At 51.3% G+C, this 18,099-nt stretch overlaps 8 protein-coding genes across 8 annotated transcripts; 4 read left to right on the top strand and 4 right to left on the bottom strand.

The window, feature by feature from the left end:
* The first annotated feature begins 68 nt into the window (after window positions 1-68).
* On the top strand, window positions 69-2,855 carry ASPSYDRAFT_135990 (uncharacterized protein). Its single transcript, XM_040840738.1, has 7 exons — window positions 69-324; window positions 377-1,163; window positions 1,216-1,416; window positions 1,461-1,550; window positions 1,613-1,663; window positions 1,717-1,838; window positions 1,885-2,855. Exons 1-7 carry the CDS (start codon window positions 251-253, stop codon window positions 2,834-2,836), a joined length of 2,277 nt encoding a protein of 758 aa, XP_040698480.1. The 5' UTR covers window positions 69-250; the 3' UTR covers window positions 2,837-2,855.
* A 745-nt stretch (window positions 2,856-3,600) lies between these two features.
* On the top strand, window positions 3,601-5,613 carry ASPSYDRAFT_135991 (uncharacterized protein; the record flags this gene model as incomplete). The annotated part of the gene is made up of 5 exons (XM_040840739.1): window positions 3,601-3,774; window positions 3,835-3,904; window positions 3,979-4,077; window positions 4,138-4,291; window positions 4,367-5,613. The coding sequence occupies 5 exons, from the start codon at window positions 3,601-3,603 to the stop codon at window positions 5,424-5,426; spliced, it is 1,557 nt and encodes a 518-aa protein (XP_040698481.1). The 3' UTR covers window positions 5,427-5,613.
* Window positions 5,614-6,709: 1,096 nt separating this feature from the next.
* ASPSYDRAFT_61228 (ankyrin repeat protein) lies at window positions 6,710-8,472 on the bottom strand (the record flags this gene model as incomplete). Its single annotated transcript, XM_040849962.1, has 6 exons — window positions 6,710-6,751; window positions 6,799-6,863; window positions 6,914-7,021; window positions 7,073-7,471; window positions 7,529-7,751; window positions 7,813-8,472. The coding sequence occupies 6 exons, from the start codon at window positions 8,470-8,472 to the stop codon at window positions 6,710-6,712; spliced, it is 1,497 nt and encodes a 498-aa protein (XP_040698482.1).
* Window positions 8,473-9,169: 697 nt separating this feature from the next.
* On the top strand, window positions 9,170-12,180 carry ASPSYDRAFT_81624 (uncharacterized protein; the record flags this gene model as incomplete). The annotated part of the gene is made up of 8 exons (XM_040851101.1): window positions 9,170-9,365; window positions 9,424-9,557; window positions 9,612-9,899; window positions 9,950-10,311; window positions 10,357-10,797; window positions 10,847-11,150; window positions 11,207-11,397; window positions 11,445-12,180. The coding sequence occupies 8 exons, from the start codon at window positions 9,170-9,172 to the stop codon at window positions 11,914-11,916; spliced, it is 2,388 nt and encodes a 795-aa protein (XP_040698483.1). The 3' UTR covers window positions 11,917-12,180.
* A 109-nt stretch (window positions 12,181-12,289) lies between these two features.
* ASPSYDRAFT_35357 (zinc finger MYND domain-containing protein) lies at window positions 12,290-13,222 on the top strand (the record flags this gene model as incomplete). Its single annotated transcript, XM_040845326.1, has 1 exon — window positions 12,290-13,222. The coding sequence occupies one exon, from the start codon at window positions 12,290-12,292 to the stop codon at window positions 13,220-13,222; it is 933 nt and encodes a 310-aa protein (XP_040698484.1).
* On the bottom strand, window positions 13,155-14,690 carry ASPSYDRAFT_49796 (zinc-binding alcohol dehydrogenase family protein). The gene is made up of 3 exons (XM_040847920.1): window positions 14,264-14,690; window positions 14,043-14,172; window positions 13,155-13,975 (listed from the first exon to the last, which is right to left on the bottom strand). Exons 1-3 carry the CDS (start codon window positions 14,527-14,529, stop codon window positions 13,319-13,321), a joined length of 1,053 nt encoding a protein of 350 aa, XP_040698485.1. The 5' UTR covers window positions 14,530-14,690; the 3' UTR covers window positions 13,155-13,318.
* A 101-nt stretch (window positions 14,691-14,791) lies between these two features.
* Window positions 14,792-15,747, bottom strand: ASPSYDRAFT_72021 (uncharacterized protein). The gene is made up of 2 exons (XM_040850620.1): window positions 15,546-15,747; window positions 14,792-15,481 (listed from the first exon to the last, which is right to left on the bottom strand). The coding sequence occupies exons 1-2, from the start codon at window positions 15,665-15,667 to the stop codon at window positions 15,139-15,141; spliced, it is 465 nt and encodes a 154-aa protein (XP_040698486.1). The 5' UTR covers window positions 15,668-15,747; the 3' UTR covers window positions 14,792-15,138.
* Window positions 15,748-16,523: 776 nt separating this feature from the next.
* ASPSYDRAFT_49797 (DUF3431 domain-containing protein) lies at window positions 16,524-17,903 on the bottom strand. The gene has a single exon (XM_040847921.1). The coding sequence runs from the start codon at window positions 17,804-17,806 to the stop codon at window positions 16,622-16,624; it is 1,185 nt and encodes a 394-aa protein (XP_040698487.1). The 5' UTR covers window positions 17,807-17,903; the 3' UTR covers window positions 16,524-16,621.
* Window positions 17,904-18,099: the final 196 nt, after the last annotated feature.

Consider the following 18,099-nt stretch of genomic DNA (forward strand, 5'->3'; position numbering starts at 1 on the left):
GATTTACGGATACAATGGAGTTACGCTGCCCGCGTCCGAGAGAACCAATCTGGGGCACGAGGGGTCACGCAGGTCCGGGGTCTGGGGTCGGTTCCCATCGTCATGACCAGGTGGGCATGCCGACTTGCTTCCCACCTCCAATCCCACAACCCAGATCTTGCATTACAAGATGGCGTCTGAACGTCGTCGCGGGAAATGACAACGCGTGTGTTCGTGGTGCTCGCAATCGTTCACCAAGGATGACCATCTTATGCGGCACATAAGGACGCACACTCGAGAGAAACCATTTGTCTGCGGGGTGTGTAAGAAAGGCTTCAGCCGACAGTGCGCAATGGCCACATCTGTGAGATATACGAAACGGACTAACGTGCCCCAGTGACTCCCTGCTGCGACATTCCAGAAACCACACTCAACCTACTGCTTTCAACGAAGCTTCACTTGCACTCTCTTCCCAGGCCGGACGACATGTACACACTGGCTCTGCAGGGGAAAGCCACACCGCGCAAACAGCAACCACAGGTGCCCAGCCCATTAACTGCTATCCCAGTCCATCGCTCCGTGGTCCCCTAAACCTCGGCCAAACGTGCACTCGGTCTCAATTTGAACAGTCCAGCGGGGGTGCGACCGCCCCCATAGGTGACTTGTCTCTCGCTGGAAACAGCGTGTATTCGCCACCTATTGAACCTGGCGAGCGACCTGAGTTGTGTACAGCAGCTGGGGCCGGCCACGGTATCCCTGATATAAGCACCCCTCATAGCAATAACACTTGGAATGCGGGACAAGTAAACGAGTCCTATCGGTGGGGATCCGCGGTGCCCCCCCAGATTCCCGGTTGGTTTGTTAATGATGATTTCGACCTGGATGGGTTCAACTTATGTATTCTCGACTCGGCGTCCAACTGGCTTCCGCGCTCATATGATGATCCTGTGTTAAACACCTCATACGACGTGGACCAGGTGGTTTCCGAACCCCCAAGTGCACCCCCTAAAGAGGACTTGGTCAAGCAGCATTGGTTTACTTTCATTGCACCGAGCACCACTGGATCTGTGACTCCTGACGTAGAGCCAGAAGAAGCCCAAATAAATGATGAATACCGCGACACTCTCACTCATAAACTGCACCAAACCGTGCCCAGTTCACCCCTACCGTCCACGGATGTCATGGTGAGCCCTACGCCTCGATGGAATTGCGAGGTTTCCGAGCTAACCGAGATAGAATCTTTGCATTCAGATGTACTTCACCAAGTTTAACCCTGTATTTCCCATTGTGCATGGCCCAACATTTCGTCCGTCTGCTAAGAGTTCACTTCTACTTCTTTCGATTTGTTCTGTGGGCAGTCTCTTCATCGGCTCGCCCGGCGCTACAACTCACGGAGAAAGAATATTTGAAATGCTGAACAAAGCAATACTTGCATCCGTATGTGAAAACACAGTTGATCAGTACCAGACTAACAATCGTAGTGGGAACGGTATATCGCTCGAGGTGGCACAGAAGCTATTGCGATGGTGCAAGCGGCCATCATTGGGCAGACTTTTGGTCTCCTATCTGGGGTAACGAATCCTCCTTTATGTTTATGACGATTAGGGTCTAATCAGATCACGAACCACAATAGAGACCAAAGGACTTGCTCGTGGCGGAAAGTTTCCATGGCACGGTCATTGCGGTTGGTGTTGGACAGCAAACCCAGCAGATTCAAAGATACTGACAGACCAAAAGTGGGCGAGGCGTTATGGCGTGTTTGGTGTGCCCTCGGAATCTTTCGACTCGATTCGCGACGAAGCTAGGTCACACCCGAAGACAGCATGGGTGTCCTGGATTCGAAAGGAGGAGCAAAAAAGGTATGGCCCCCCAATGCGTCAGTTATTGTCACTAATCGATACCCAGGCTGGCCTTTGCCCTGTGCATCCACGACGCTGAAATATCTGGGCTATTGCTGACGGCCCCGTTCCTGAGAGTTTCCGCCGCAAGCCTGCCTAATATTGCCGGGGACAGTCTATGGGAAGCGTCTACCGTAGAGGAGTGGTGTACCGTGATTGAGGGACAGATATCAACCTCTGCCGTGTCCAACGCCCCTCGCACGCCACACAGTTCTGGGGGCGCATCACGACATCCAGAACCAGGGAGCATCAGGCAGAGCTCGGGTTTCAGCCAATATTTAGAACTCGAACTGATATCATCCAACATCACGGAAGACTGGAAGGAAAGGGGGCCGTGCATACCGGACTACAATAAAATGCTTGTCCGTTTCCACGACCTATATCTCAAGGGAAACGATGGCCGTGCTGCGGATACATTTTTTCTCCACATCCTTTGGCACTCGGCATACCTCTCTCTGTTTGTTGATGTAAATCGCCTCGAGCTTGCAGTGGGAAAGTCTGGCTACGAGCAGGCACAACTGCACCGCAGTTATGCGTCTGAATGGGCCTCCTCCATAGCAGGCCATCGGTGTGCGCTGCATGGTGCACTCATCCTCCGCCACCTCGAATCGACAGGAGTCGGAACCGAGCCCCCCATTCATGTCCCTCGTGTCGTATTTAGTGCTGCGCTTGTGTGGTTCTGCTATTGCGAATTTGGGCAAGGTCGATCCAGCTTACTCCCGGCAACGGCGGACTTTCCCGAGCTACTGCCTCTCGGTATAGACTGTCAGAAGGTGCTCTTCGAGGCCAACAATTTCAAATCCCTGAGATCCGGTGTTGCCGAATGTAGGACTATCTATGCGCTCATTGATATGCTCGATCGTATCGGGCATTGGGGTATATCTCACAAACTTGGAAGCCTTCTCCGAGTTATGGTGTCAGAGAAGACAGACTCAAAAGCAGGTACCTCCACGGCCTAGCGGGGCTTCTTCAAATGAGAAATGTGTTACTGGTTTTTAATATTGCATCCAGTATCCCATAATATAACCCGTAATTGCGCCGAACGTCATCACCAGAGTGGTTGCAGGGCGCGAGAACCCCAGCCATTTGAACAAATTAATAGAACGATACCAAGTTTCTGAACAGACAACCCTGCTTAACTAGGTCGGTCTCGACCTACAGAATTGCGTAGAAAAATATTTGATGGGGCTCAAATACAGTTCTATAACCCGGCAAAATCATCAACCCAATTTCGTGGTCGTCGTCGGCGGTTTTTGATCTCCGTGGAATCGCCGAGAGAAGAGCACCGGCGATTTTCGGTCGCCACCTTTGCTAATTAGCTCCAGCCATTGGATAAGGACATGCAGAGGTCAGTTTGTGTGGCTTCTGCTAAGAAACGCCAAAATCCTTCTGTGTTAATCTTCATGGTCGCGACCCAAATAAGGCAGCGCAGGCCGGTGATATTAGTACGAGGCTGGGCGTCGTCGGCCATTTCGGCGAAATTCGGCCATAGTGGCCCCGGGAGGAAACGATACTGACTTTCCCCAGACTACTCCAGGTTTCGATTCATACAGGCCTCTTAGCATCGGCTATGGACTCGCTATAGCCACGCAAAGGCGCGGGCGCGCGGGGTTGATATCTTGGCTGTGTGGACCCAAAGGCCGAAAATATATAAAACCAGAAGACATTGGGCTTCTCAGTGCAGAGACATCCAGTCAAATACGCCCATTCCTAACCGCTAACCATGTCCTCCGAAAAGCCATACAGCCAGACAGGCGTGGAGGGTTCTTCCCCCGAGAAAAGTCTGGAGGCTGCTCCTAGTCTTGAACAGACATATATGGAAAGTGGATTGAGTCCCGAGGATGCAGTTTTCCTTGCCAGCTTTCCAGAAGATATGCGGACAAAATGCATTCGGAAGGTGAGCAAATCCCTACATCTAACATGCAATCCACCAGACATAACATGTGTCTGGGTATAGGTTGATTGGCGCCTCTGCCCTGTGTTGATGCTGCTTTATCTTTTTTCATATATCGACCGAGCAAATATCGGTATGTGTCTCTATATTGACGGCTATTGCAACATTGGTAATTTCGCCTGGCTGACTTGATTAACCATATCACAGGAAATGCGAAAATCGAGGGCCTGCTGCCGGATTTGGGTATGTCAGGCACGCAATATAATGTTGCCTTGGCGATCTTCTTTGTGCCCTACGTCCTATTTGGTATGTAAAAGCTGTGGATACTATCTCCAGGTTGCGTTGCTAACTTGAATCGACTACTAGAGGTTCCCAGTAATGTTCTAATTGCCAAGTTTAATAAACCATCGGTTTATTTGGCAATTTTGGTGCTTTGCTGGGGTATTGTTATTACGCTAACTGGGGTTGTCCAAAATTTTGCAGGCCTTTGTGTTGTGCGTGTCCTTTTAGGCATCTTTGAGTAAGGCTTCCAACCTCTCTGCTTATCAGATTTATTAGCAAAATCCATGTCTGACCAGCCTGACTATCGTGATAGAGCTGGGTTCTTCCCAGGAGCCGTGTGGCTTACTACTCAGTGGTATCTGCCACATGAACTTCAAACCAGGATAGCAATCTTCTACACTGCAAGTGCACTGTCTGGTGCATTTTCTGGCCTTTTGGCATTTGCCCTGGCCAAGATGGACGGGGTCGGCGGTTATGCCGGCTGGAGATGGATTTTTATCATCGAAGGACTTGCAACTGTGCTCCTCTCAGGTGTCTGTTACTGGTGCCTAGTGGACTCGCCCGAACTCTCTAGTAGATGGCTAGAGCCCCAGGAGATCCGATACCTAGCACTACGGAAACAAGCACAGAGAGGACGTCTCGTGCTCGATGATCATGCCGGCAAATTTGACTGGAGATCGCTCTTCAAGGTTGTCACTGACTGGCACATATACTTGCAGGTCCTCAACTTCTGGTCCAACGTTATTCCAAATTATGGCCTGAAGTTCACTCTCCCCCAAATTATAACAAACATGGGATACAGTTCTGCAAATGCTCAGCTGCTCTCAATCCCCCCCTATATAGCCGGAGCATTATCCGCCTATCTCTTTGGCTTGGCTGCTGACAAGTTAAAATGGCGTATGCCAATTATTGTGACAAACCAAATTCTGGTTATTATTGCCTTTTGCGTCCTATTTTCTCTGGCAGAAGATATCAAAAACAACATCCCAGCCTGTTATTTCGCTGTTGTTCTTGCTTGCATTGGCCTATACCCGATTATCCCCGGGGCCAACGCTTGGACAGCCAACAATCTTGCAGGAGCTCGAAAGCAGGGTATGGGGATCGCGTTTGTACTTAGTTTTGCTAACACAGGTGGGCTCGTTGGTTCGTTTATCTATCTTGAGCGGGAGGCCCCGAAATATCCTACTGGGTTTGGAAGCTCCTTTGCCTTTGCAGCGGCAGGCGTGGTGGCAAGTATTATTCTGGAACTGAGATTCTGGTATTCTAATAAACGGAATGCAAGGATGAGCAGGGAGGAAATTCACCAGAAATATACCGCAGAGGAATTGCAACTCATGGGGGATCGGTCGCCGCTATTTAAGTATATACTTTGAAAGCGGTTTCCTCCCTACAACCGCTGCAGGCAAATGACTCAAGGCCAGGTATAAATGCGCAGAAGATGCGTGTATCTCGATCTCCGCAAACGTTGGATGCATTCTAAACAACGTTTCCCAATGAGAATCTGGTTTATAGTAATCTCTATGGGACAATTTATACCAGGTTGAATCACACAATTACCGGAACCCATGGACCCTAAGGAAACAGTAAACATTAGTCAGGCACTGAAATCTTCGAACGGTCTATAATAACAACTATAATAAACGCTGACTGGTAAGATCGCCTCCAGACGGAGGTGTTGGTGACTTCTAGTGGCAGCCTGCCTTCCTACAATGCTGTATCGCATCTGCCGGTTGTAGATGCGTTGGTCAATGCAGTACTTCGCTTGCAGGGAAGCACCACCCGGAGGACGAGACTTGAACGGAATTTACATTCCAGAAAAGGTGAAGCACTTCCAGGCTCAGATCAGTAACATTCTTCGCTAATCAATATGTAGATCATTGTTTCTACGGAATGTTACACAACCCATCGCGACACTACTGCATTTGAAAATCCCAACACCTTTCTGAAAACCTGACGATGATGGAATTGAAACTGATCACTGCTGCCCTGGTGAGGTTGTTCAATGTATCTCTCGGCCAAATCTAACTTAGCTATTATGTAGAATAGTCTAGCCTTCAGCTCATTATCGGGATCCAGACCAGCAATTGTTCACGACCTGGCTAGTGCTTACACTCTGCATGTGTCGGATCCATACCATCCACACAGCTCGAATCGGGGACTCCCCCTCGTTCCAACGGTCCTCGTTAAGAAGCTGATCAGAAGCTGATCCCCGAGATAGAAAAAGCAATAGCAATTTTGTTTCTGTGCTAGACTCACGCATACCAATGGCGGGGTCGGTGCATAGCTAAAGATGTTTGCTCAGTTCGTCAGCAGACTTAATCGACTAGGGACACCAGTTCATCTACGACAGCTCAGCCAGCCCACCAGATGCCCGAATGGAACTTGATTCTTTCGCTTTGGTGCTACTGTGATAGGTTGGCTGCCTGAGCATGCTAAAGCAGCAAGCAGACCAGCACATCCTGTTTCTAACGGTCTGGTATGGTCAGGGTTTACTGGTATCATTGATGTCAATACGCAGGCAGTTGTTATTTATCAGAGTGACCTAGATTTGATGCTATCTAGGTGACACTTTATTGTAATGCAACATTGGTAGCTACCATATCTCCAACATGCAAGTTGGCAGCACCCGTACATTCCCGACATCAGCTCCAATTACTCAAGCCTTGAACGTGATGGGCGCTGCCAGCTTGTTGAGCAGCTGGAAGGATTAGCAGTGACAGCATCTCTCAAGGCTGGAGTACTTACCCATTTCTTAAGCTCATCCTCCTTTCCAGCCTCTCTCAGCTCGTCGAACAGCGCGTCGGTGTGTTCTATACCCACCAATTAGCGAGCGCATGGTGCTAGAACTAGGCATACATACCAGCAGTTCTGTGCAGCACATCAGACGTAGCACTGTCTCCGTCAAAGCTCTCGATGAAGGCGACTGCCTCGGGGTCATTGCCAACCTGGCTCAGGTCAAAGAGGACGGCTACATGAGTGAGTACAGTGTCAACATTTCCCGATTATCGAAGACACGTACCCTGCTTCTGGTAATTCTTCGCCTTGAGCTCCTTCTTGCACTCAACAATTGTCTTTCGGAACTCATTCGAGTTCTCTTTGGACGGGACACCGTCAGTAATCGTCAATACCAGCACCGGACGCTGCAAGACATCTTTGTTAATAACATCGTAGACCATGGGCTGCAGGATCTTCTTCTTCAAGTTCGTCCCGATCTCCGTCCATCCCTCCGGGGTGAAGTTCATGCGCGTCTCTACACCCTGTGCCCGCAGGCTATTCGCTGTCGAGTCATCCTTGTTGATGAACCGGAGATGGATGCCCTTGTTGTCGCCCACAAGCGTAGTAGCAACCTCCGTCATCAGCGTCACCAGAGCCCTTGCACGGTTCATTCTGTTGTCTTCAGCCATCGAGCCGCTGTCGTCTATAACATGTTAGCCGTTTCCTTTCTCTGTAGTCCCTTCTGTTGGGGCGGATATACCAATATACAGCACTGGCTGGTACAGCGCAACGCGGGCTAGCTTCATGATCATGGGCGGGCTGCTCAACGGATTCGCCACGTCCTTTCTCAAGGCCGCGGCCTTCTCGGCGATCTCCTGTACGTGCGGATCCCCGGGCGCGAAGAAATCGTCAAGCCCGCTATCTTGGATTATGTTCCCGATGTTGTGCTTGAAGTCTTCGACGGTTTGAGGATCTTCGACGTCCTAGTAGGGCAACCGATTAGTAGACGTCTTATATCACAGACAGGGCTAGACGTATTCGTACTGTTCCTGGCGCTGGCTTCGACCCAGCAGGAGTAGGGCTCGCCTGGTTGTAAGCAGACCTGATGACGTTCTGCATAATTTCCTTCACGCCAGGCCACTTCTCCGCGTAGGCCAGGGCAAACATCAGCGCGCTGACAAGCAGTTGGGCCAATGCAGAGCCAATGCTGCTCCGCTGATCCTTTGGCACAAGAGCATCCTTGATAGCGGTGTTGGTGCTCTGGTCTGCAAGCGATACCGCCGTCTCCCCACGATCATTTGTCTTGGTCAACGACGCCCCAGCATCAACAAGCAGTTGAACAACCTCAGGGTCTCGTCCCTGGGTGATGGCCACCATGAGCGGCGTCTCATTGCTCCACTCGGGACTGGAAGCGTCAACATCGGGCTTTGGGTTCTGGTCCAGGAGCAGCTGAACGATTCGCGGTCTGTTCTGCTTTGCGTTTGCCGCGAGGTATAGAGGGGTGCGGCCGTCGCGGACGGGTTTGTCGGCTGTAGCACCGCTCTGCAGGAGCAGCTTGACGACGCTGGGATGGCCGTTCTTTACGGCGAGGGCGAGGGGCGTGAAGCCGTTCTTGTCTTCGACGTTAATGTCGATGAGGACGAGGTACTTCTGGAGAGAAGCTCGAGTGAGGGTTCCTGCCTGTGAGTCGTCGTGGAGAGTCATCTTGCTGCAATGTGTAGATGAACAATATAACTGAGGATTGATTGCCAGTTATTTGACGAAGTGATTTCCTTGCTGTGATCTTGGGCAAATCCGGCCTGCATGCCGATTTTAAGCCCGTCCTCTGGAATACCATACACTTCCTTCACACCAGTTCTGCAACATTTCCATACGAAGACGTATTGTCATCATCTCGTATCATGATTCATGGCACGTCGCATGACCTCAAGGGATGCATGGAGTGGAATCTCCGGACAAACAATTTGCGAACGCAGCCAGCCACCAAAGCTCCGTGGTGTTGCCAGCTCCAGGGTCATCGTGGTCGCCGGAACCAGCATTTCCAATCGATGGCTTTTTGTGAACCGGTATTCTGCAGGCCTACAGTAGGCAGAAATCATGCTGGTCGCAAACAGTGATGCTGGCATCCACTTTCGGGCATGGGTTCATGCACCCACGGACCATTCGGGATCGAGCAGGGATGGCGTGTCTTTCTGATGTAGGCTACTCTAAGCGTCTCACTCCAATAGGTCTCGTATGAGACTCCTTTTGCATTGCGCACAATCGGCTTTGCCAACTTGGACCTGGCTTTTCCTCCAGGATTCGGGGCTTTCGGCCATATCATCGTCGCTGGTTTATTTGATTGATCTTCTACTGAAGCCCCTGTTAGTTGGTGTACTCTTCCCGAGAGTTAACAAACACCATGGTTTACAAGTTCTATCCTATCACTGGAATAATAGCCGGAAAGGGGCCTAATGGCGAGGCTCCCCTACGACAGGATATCGAGGTGTGGAGTTCGAAGCCTGAGAACCGGACGCAGGTGGTTCTATTCCTCAAGGCATTGAAGCGTTTGCAAGAGGTTCCACCGGAAAACCGCGATTCTTTCTTCCAGATTGCAGGTATGGCTGTCTTCAACCCGCGGCTCCATGGCTGAGACACACTAATGGCCCGGGATAGGCATCCATGGCATGCCGTTTACTTCATGGGATGAACCATTCGAGACCGAAGAGAAGATCGGCGTCAAGGGGTACTGTACCCATGCCAACTGTCTCTTCCCATCATGGCATCGGCCTTATTTGCTTCTATACGAGGCGAGTGGTCCATTCCATACGAATATGCTTTTCCCACACTGACATCCCGTACAGCAACAAATCTACGAAGTCATGATTAACCAGATCATACCGAGCTACGCAGAAAAGAATCAACCGGATTTGCGTGCTGCTGCAGACACCTGGCGACTCCCATACTGGGATTGGGCTGTCAACCCTAGAGTGCCCTGGTTGGCGGCCGAGCCTGAGCTTCAAGTGTCACTGTTTGACGAGCTGGAGACGCTGCCGAATCCACTGTACCAGTTTCGCATGCCGGATGGGAAGCCAATGGAGGCGCATAAGGTTGGCGATGTCAAGGCCATGGGCGAGGATACGATATACTCGGTGCGCTATCTCCCAGATCAATAGTCTAGCACACAGCTCATCTGCTCTAGTACGGTAAATGCATCGCTACCAGCCGATGTCCGACAGAGGAACAGGGAAAGTCCGGCAGCAAGGACTGGATCCAGGGTGTCGTTAACAATAAAGAGGTGGAAAAGTACATGAGCCAACATAGCGCAGTAGATGGGAACAATTACGGAGCTGCAGCAGAACTGGTCTACCGACTGCTAACGTACCCCATTGACTACATGGAATTCTCCACTACGGCAGTTCAAAAGGACATCCCGAAGGTGCCTGCCGATGTGAATATCGAGTTTATCCACAATAACATCCATTGGTGGGCAGGGGGTGAAGGGGGTCATATGTCCCAGATCCCTGTCGCGACGTTTGACCCGATCTTCTGGCTTCACCATTGGTAGGTCCTGTCTCTCCTTTACTGGCTCACTGCTAATCGTTCAAGCAACATCGATCGTCTCTTCGCCACCTGGCAGGAGCTAAACCCCGACAAGTTCTTCACCGATGGATACCGAGGAGACTTTGAACAGCAGGTGATCGGGCTGCCAACAACAGTGACGCCAACAACGCCTCTACGGCCATTCCACAAAGACGAGCAAGGTAATTATTGGACTTCACAAGAAGTTCGAGACTTCCGAGCTCTTGGGTACAACTATCCCGACCTACACCCCTTAAAGCCGGAATCACAAGGAGCCTTCGATGCCGACGCCTACAAGACGAAATTACTGGAGCAAATCACCTTGAAGTACGGTGTTTCTCGGCTGGAAGCACTGACCCAGTTAGAGCTATCCAAGAATGGGGTTGGCAAGCCGCTTCCTGAGGGAATGCGCGAGATCGATGGGGGTGTCGCCGGTAATGACTTTGCCATCAGTATTCGATACTCCAAGTAAGTCCTTTACCTAACGGTTAAGAAAGCACGCCGGTTAACGGTGCAGGTTTGCCTTTGGCGGTCGTGCGTTCAATATCGAGATATATCTCGAGCCTGCTGACGGCAGTGGACGCCACTTTACTGCGGCTGAATATGTGACCAACGTGTATAACTTCAGCACCCCGTCCACCAGGGACGGTCAGGAGGTTTGCAGTAACTGCACTGACCTGGAGGCGCGAGATGTCAGGCTCACCGCGTACGTCCCCATAACGCCGATTCTGAATCGCCTGATCCTGGAGGAGCGGCTGTTCTCTCTGAAGAAGGACGATGTCGAGGCTGTTCTAAAGCGTCTATACTGGCGGGTCACGATGGCAAGTTAACCCACTTAACCCTTATCCAGTCTCGCCAGAGGTACTGACAAGCCCAGGCCGGTCGAGCGGTCCCGGAGGACCAGTGGGGACAGCTGAACCTGCAAGTTCTAGTGTCAATGGCCGAAATGTCGCACAGCAAAAACCCTGAGACGCCTTCAAAGAGCGAAAGCGAGCCAGAGGTGCTCCCAGATGTTGGACAGCCAGAGCCCCCGCAGCCTCCACGACCAGAGCCACCCAGACAATCCAGGTAGGCTCTTTAGCCAAATATGGCGGGTATAGCTAACCTTCGTACAGCCCGACCCTGGCCGTGGGAGAGACCCTGAAGCTCACCCAGGCAGTCACAGCCGGACACTCCATCACCGTTGAATCTCCCGTATTCGATCTCACGGCTCCCTTGAGGCGCGACAGGAATCGAGTCGCATTTATTAGCTATGACGACAGCAGCGAGGAAATGGACGACGACAATTTCGACGCCGTAGTCAGCATCAACATCATTCGCAAGCTTTCTCTCATCCAGATTCAGACCAAGGCCGCGGGGGATAGCTGGGAGCGAGTTCGTGACATGCCCTTCCCTCTGTGGCTGTCGGGTCTGAGTCTCAAAATCCGTATCGATGTCAGGGACACTACATACGAGGTCTATGTGAATAGTATCCATCTCTGCTCTGTTGATAACAAGTTTGGGAATAAGGGTATTACTCACGTTCAGTATGATGTGGACGGGGATTCCCCTGCTTTGGCCGGGCAGCTGGAGGTGATTACTGCGTAGTGGTTGCAGATACTTTCATGGTCCCGGTCCTTCAACCCCGATATGCAATGCATATCAGCTCGTTTGTTTGCGTTCGAGGTTTCAGGATCTAAACATCCTCGTCGTGCCTTTATCTGCAGCTCCCTTCTATGTGGCATTTACTGCAGCTTTCATCCATTCATCCTTTAACTCTGTCGAATATACTGTTTACTGTTCTTAATTACGTTAGGCCGGTTTATCCTTTATCCTGATATTCACTTTGTTTAGGGTCTCAAACCCTATCAGAGACCACTCCAGTAGCCAATATATAAGTCCTTCACATTCACTCAGCCTCTGCTTACTCTGTACGCAGATATCTCACTTCGTTTCTCCTAAAAGTATCCAACAACACAAGATGTCATATACAGCTCCAACATGTGCCAACTGCGGCACCGAAGCCACCATCCAGTGCGAACCCTGCATGGACGCACCCGAGTATGAGCCCGGCGACTCGACAAGCACCTTCTACTGCACACCCGCCTGTCAGACAGCAGATCTCCGTAATCACAAGACATACTGTCGAATCCGGGCGCAGCGGAAACGGCTTCTGCGCGCCGCGATTATCCTCAAAGCTGCACTTCTGGTTTACAGCGAGCCTTCCTACGAGAAAACAATCGCCGAGCTCGACAGGCTCGATAAAGTCCTAGCCCTTCCTCACAACTGCGGTGGTAATTATTATCCACGCCTTGATCCTGACGCCTTTCTACCTAATCCTACCCCCGCGCAGATGGAGGCTGTTCTTATGTACTCCTTAAGCGGTGGCATTGCGACTCGCTTGGTCGGTCGTTTGACGCATAAACTTCTAGCTGGCCTCCCATCTGTCGTCCAACAGATCCATGTCCATGTCGAAACGCCATCCGTCAAAACTAAGCTTCTCCGCAACCCGCATTCGATAAGCCGAGAGCATACTGTTCTGAAAGTCGACCTGCTCTTTGGGGGTGGGACGTGGATTATCGACCCTGCAGCTGCGCAGTTCGGCGTTCCCAATGTGCTGTTCCCTTATGACAGGTATATCTCAGACAGAGGGATTGATCTCGTTGGTGAGCCGGCAACGTATAACGTCACCGAGACATCCGATATAGACTACTTGCTGAATGAACGCACGCCGCCGCTGGAAGGCGACATGCGAGATGCGATTGCGTTGGAACGTCCGTCGCGTGTTCGCCTTGCTTCTTTTGTGAATACCTGTGTCAGGAATGATATTCTGATTGGGTCTGCTGGCGAGTTTGAGGCGAAGGCCGAGGCCTTCAAGGAGGCCTTGAGGTTGCATATGGCTAGGTCGGAGTGATGTCTCGAAATAAATGCCATTTTTATTTATTCCCAGATGCTGCTACTTCTACCCATTTTGTAAATTTCTGAAACACGCTCACTTAATCATGAGAAGTTACAGAGTATAAACCAACTTCCCACCACTGACTTTGTTAGCCCTCAACTCATCCAACCCCTTCAAGATGCCCTCAAACCCATCACCACCCCTGTTGACAATCGTCCTAGGAGCCTTCAACTTCCCATCCGCCAAAAGACCTCTTGAAAGTTCCCAGAACATTTTCGCAAACTCAAACTCCTCTGGCTTTGGTGGCGTCTCGGACTTCTTCACAAACCGCTCGCCGAAAATGGTGTACATGAATGTCATATGAGGCCCGTCAATATTCGGATTAATAGCGTCGACTTCTTCCTTATTCACCGGCATGATAGCCGCATACTTCCCACCCTCACTGCTCAGTGCGGCGGCGATAATCGACCCGCCGCTGCCGGTGCAGTCCCACGCGAGCTTGAGGCCGTTCTTCGTGTACTTCCTGATATCGGGCCCGGCGGTGGGTGACTTGTAGTCGAAGATTTCCTCGGCGCCGAGGGATTTGAGGTACTCAAAGTTATGCGGCGATGCTGTCGCAATAACCTTTAACCCTGAGAGACGCGCATACTGAATCCCGTAGATACCAGTTGCCGTGCTGCCCCCGTGGATGAGGACGTACTCGTCTGAAGCCTTCTTCACGTCGCCGGTAGGCAACGGAAGACCGAGCGTTTTGTACAAACCTTGGCCCTGGATGGCGTTATAGTTAGATCAATCTCGGTCTTTCAGAGAAAGGGGGTGCTTGGAGGACACTTACAACCGTAGCAACCGAAATCCCAAGGGTAGCGGCATCCTCGTCACTGATATTATCAGGTGTCTTGATTTGAACATCGCCTTTCGCGACAATGTAGTTTGCGAATGCGCCGTTTTCGTGCTGGGTGCGGTCACTACATATCAAATCAGTCAGTACTTCCGTATACATAGATGACCGGCCTGATTGGTTAAACAGGAATTGTGTATAGTGGTGAGTCTACTGACCTCCCATGAACAACACCGCTAATACGATCCCCCTTTCTGAATTCCTTCTGGACCTTTGGACCCACGGCCTCAACGATACCAGCGTAATCACATCCAACCCGAGATCCGGGGTCAGTATTTCCGAAGTCGATATGCTTCCAGTCTGTGGGGTTAAGACCGACGGCATTGACTTTGACGAGAACGTAGTCCTCGCGGAGTTTGGGGATGGGGACGTCATGGATAGCGGCTTTGCCTTTATCGACGTATACAATTGCTTTGGTGGTCATCGTTGCGACGGGCGAAGTCGATAATTTGGCTGCTGTTGTTGTTCCTGAGTATTTCGGGAGACTTGGAATTAGAGATAAGAGTCTGGGTATTTTGTTTGAGGCTGTCATGGTAATATTTTGGTTGGAACCGTTATTTTCTCGTCTTTATATGTCGTCCTTTCCAGTAATCATGAATTCATGATTAGTGATACGTATAAGCCAGCGCTGCGAGTTTGAAGCTATTCAACCCCAATGATTTGTAATCATGGATGAGAAATCACATCGCGCCATATTATGGCTTATCGAGCGCATAAAAGTTATATTCGGCATTATTGAGATTAGAATTTAGTTCAGGAAGGGTTATTATATCGTTGTCAACACAAAACGTGGTCGTGTCTGACAATGTTGGGAAAACAGCGTGTTGTCCATATATATATCCACGTTAACATGACCATTGCTACAACATTCAACCAACAACCCAATACAAAATAAGTCAAAAGCTAAAGTCACGGAGTCGAATAACAACCGAGCGTGCTAAGCACTCATAGCTGTAACTATTTGCCTACCCAACTCCAGTCACTTCATTCCCCGCCTCCAATCTATGCCCCTGCAGAACCTCAATGCCAAACCCTAACAATCCGAGAACGTAACCTCATCCCAAAGCACATGCGCCTCAGTAACCTCCCCAGAGAAGCTACAACGCGCAACAAGGTTCAAAGTCGTATCGGCCGCAGTAGGCGTGACAGTGCCATTAAGAAGCATCCAGTTCGCCGCATCCCAGATAAAGTCCGAGGCAATGGCACCAGCCTCAGGATCGTCGCCGAGATGCGCGCTCACGGTGCACGAGTTGACGCTGGAGATGCGGTCGCGCAGGCGCATCCACAGAAGCAGGTTGTAGGGCTTGCTGGTGTCTAGGCCGGTTAGGGGCTGTGACACCGTGCCGGCCGGGTTGGACACTGTTGTTGTTATGTCACTGGATGGGGTTAGTAAGGTAGGTCATTATGGAATGGTGGAAGAGGTGAATGATATGGTATTACAGGAGGCTGGCGCCTGAGTAGGCGATGGGGTCGGCGAGGACGCTTGCGACCGAGCCTGGGGCGACGGTCCAAGGGGAGAGACCGGCTTCGAAGCCGAAGTTGCTAACGGCGTTGCAGGACATGGTGGTTTGGAATTGAGAATGTACTTGAGATTATGTTGCGTGTTTTGTGAGTGTGTTAGTTAAGACAGACGGGAGAGGCGAGCCCGTTTAAATAGATGAGCTGCTGGACTATATTGTGTAACTAGATAGGTCTATGTATAGGATGCAGTGCATGTTGAGTTCGAACATGTCCAATGGCAGCGATTCTTACAGGCACGCAAAGACAACCGTATCCACAGAGTGATCGACTCGTTAGGCTCCCAGACAGGCGGTGTCAGCACGATTGCTCCCATATCCTTTTCTAGACCAATTGTGCAGAATCTGAGCTGGACGCCTTATATGTATCCTGGAAGGCGAAGGAGGAGGCTTGCGAGCGGTTGTACGACAAACTGCCGCAACCTGTCGAATCTCAGCCCTAAAAACAGTAGTTAAGCAATAAATCGAGCTAGAGATGCAGCTTCCTCAATTCACATAGAGCTGAACGCAAGGCTACGGTGAGACATCCAGCGCAGGATACTTCTGTTTTGAGCAGCAGGGCTGCCAATGGCGTCTGCTGTTTTTCTTGGCCGGGAAAAGTTTGGAACATGTCGAGTGAGAACCTTCAAACAGCCATCATTTTGCTGGTTGTTTCAGTGAGCTGAGAAGCCACAGTATTTGCCGTTTGAATATGATGTGGTCATACAACGCCACATTTTGTGACTGACAGGCATCAACAGCCTGAAACTAGAGCATGGCTTGCTTCGTCTACAAAGAATTGGACCATAAGCTTAACCCAAGTCTCCCTGCATAACCTGGTATCCTTCAACTTAGGGGTCCAGTCACTGGTTGCTCGTGCTCTTGATCCTAGACTTGTGTATACTACGGATAGGAAAGCACCCATGAAAGTAAAGCAATGCCTAAAAATACGGTATTTGTTCTAGTCTATTCGTGATGTACATATAACCAACACATAAACATCATGATCGTAGTATATCATCACACCCCATTTGCATGCCCAGGAACCTTGTAATCCGGAGGAACACGATACTGCCCAGCACAGGACCCCGGCGTCCTGCACCGGTCCAGATTACAGCGTCCATAAAGCCGACAGTAGCATTCCTGCGCAGTAGGACAGGCAGCCCGATTCAACTTCTCCAGCTCCAGCCCCCCATCAACAACACTCCCGCCGCCACCACCAACATCCAAAAACAAGATATGCCAGATATACGAGACAATCCGGCCAGCAACGCGATCGTCTCTAGGCGCAACGCCCTCGCGCTGACGAACGATCCTGGAGTTCGAATTCAACTTCGGGTTGCCACCGCCTACCGGTACCCCTGAACTCGGACTCGGGCTCATCCCATCTAACAACCACTGCCGCAGCGCGACATATTCCTCGCGCGCATGGCTTCGCACTCTCTCACGCGACACAACAAACTGCGCACAGCACTGCGCCCGCACAGTCTCATGCCTACCTAGCTTCTCACCGGCGTCGCTACCAAAGATAGCCAGAAGCGCCTTTGGCAGCGCCGCGTCAGACGCAGCCCGCGCGTCCCAGGGGTCCACCGACGACTGGAACGCCATCTGCAGACTTCCCTGCGGCGGCGCATTGGCGGCGCAAGTGCTCACGCTCCAGTCGCAGCGTAGATTGTGGTATCCGGCGGGCTCGAGGGCGGATTCGACATTAAGACGGGAGAGGAGGTAAGCGTTGTCGTAGTCCGGGGCGTCATTGTGCCAGGCCCATCGGTTTCCGTGGACGAAGACGGCGCCGGAGTCGGGGATGGTGTCGTAGTTGTCTATGAGGAAGGTGAGGTAGGCCATGGACTCGTGGGCGCGGTTTGCGGGGACGCGGAGGGAGTTTGCCTTGTCATTTTTGTTGGTGGAGGCGTCGACGTCGTAGATGCAGAGGTGGTATTTTTTGGCTAGGTCTGAGGAGGTGAGCCAGGAGGTGTCGCCGTCGGAGTCTACGTGGGAGACGACGAGGGCTGGTTTGGAGGATTTGGAGAGGCCGGGACAGCGCCCGCGCGACTCGGGGAGCGTGTCGGCGGTGGTTTGGTAGCGGACTCTAGTCCATGAGAAAGAGCGCTGGGTGGACGGTGGTCTGTTGAGGAGGATGAGCAGGGCGAAGATGGAGGCGAAGATGGCCAGGTGGGTGACGGTCCGCCGTGTTCGTCGATGCATTGGGGAGACTGGCTGCGGTGTGAAGAGAAGAAAAAGAGCTCCAGCTCTGCGGCACCGCCTCTTTCTCTCTCTCCCCAGCAGCAGTGGGGGAAGGCCGGATGAGCCGGCTGCAGATGCGAATGTTTTTGTGGCATGGCCAATAATATGCAGTATACCCAACCTTGGCAACGTTAGTGCAGGCGATTGGCGATTCAGGGTTCACCAGCGGGGTTCGGGCCGGCTCGCCACGCGGAATTGGCTTGTATAGCAGTGTCTGAGTGTACACTTTCGAAATCAGCTTATACTTTGTAGGA

Source organism: Aspergillus sydowii (genome assembly GCF_001890705.1).
Source record: "Aspergillus sydowii CBS 593.65 unplaced genomic scaffold ASPSYscaffold_13, whole genome shotgun sequence".
NCBI lineage: Eukaryota > Fungi > Ascomycota > Eurotiomycetes > Eurotiales > Aspergillaceae > Aspergillus > Aspergillus sydowii.

What these genes read in the sequence shown, in the direction of transcription:
- ASPSYDRAFT_135990 (XM_040840738.1), top strand. Translation starts at nt 251, where the DNA reads ATGCGGCACATAAGGACGCACACTCGAGAGAAACCATTTGTCTGCGGG. An exon ending in TCCATGGCACGGTCATTGCG is followed by an intron (nt 1,664 to 1,716) that starts GTTGGTGTTGGA and finishes ACAGACCAAAAG; the next exon opens with TGGGCGAGGCGTTATGGCGT. An exon ending in CGAAAGGAGGAGCAAAAAAG is followed by an intron (nt 1,839 to 1,884) that starts GTATGGCCCCCC and finishes ATCGATACCCAG; the next exon opens with GCTGGCCTTTGCCCTGTGCA.
- ASPSYDRAFT_49796 (XM_040847920.1), bottom strand. Translation starts at nt 14,529, where the DNA reads ATGACCACCAAAGCAATTGTATACGTCGATAAAGGCAAAGCCGCTATC. An exon ending in AGCGGTGTTGTTCATGGGAG is followed by an intron (nt 14,173 to 14,263) that starts GTCAGTAGACTC and finishes TTTGATATGTAG; the next exon opens with TGACCGCACCCAGCACGAAA. An exon ending in GGATTTCGGTTGCTACGGTT is followed by an intron (nt 13,976 to 14,042) that starts GTAAGTGTCCTC and finishes AACGCCATCCAG; the next exon opens with GGCCAAGGTTTGTACAAAAC.
- ASPSYDRAFT_72021 (XM_040850620.1), bottom strand. Translation starts at nt 15,667, where the DNA reads ATGTCCTGCAACGCCGTTAGCAACTTCGGCTTCGAAGCCGGTCTCTCC. An exon ending in TACTCAGGCGCCAGCCTCCT is followed by an intron (nt 15,482 to 15,545) that starts GTAATACCATAT and finishes AACCCCATCCAG; the next exon opens with TGACATAACAACAACAGTGT.
- ASPSYDRAFT_49797 (XM_040847921.1), bottom strand. Translation starts at nt 17,806, where the DNA reads ATGCATCGACGAACACGGCGGACCGTCACCCACCTGGCCATCTTCGCC.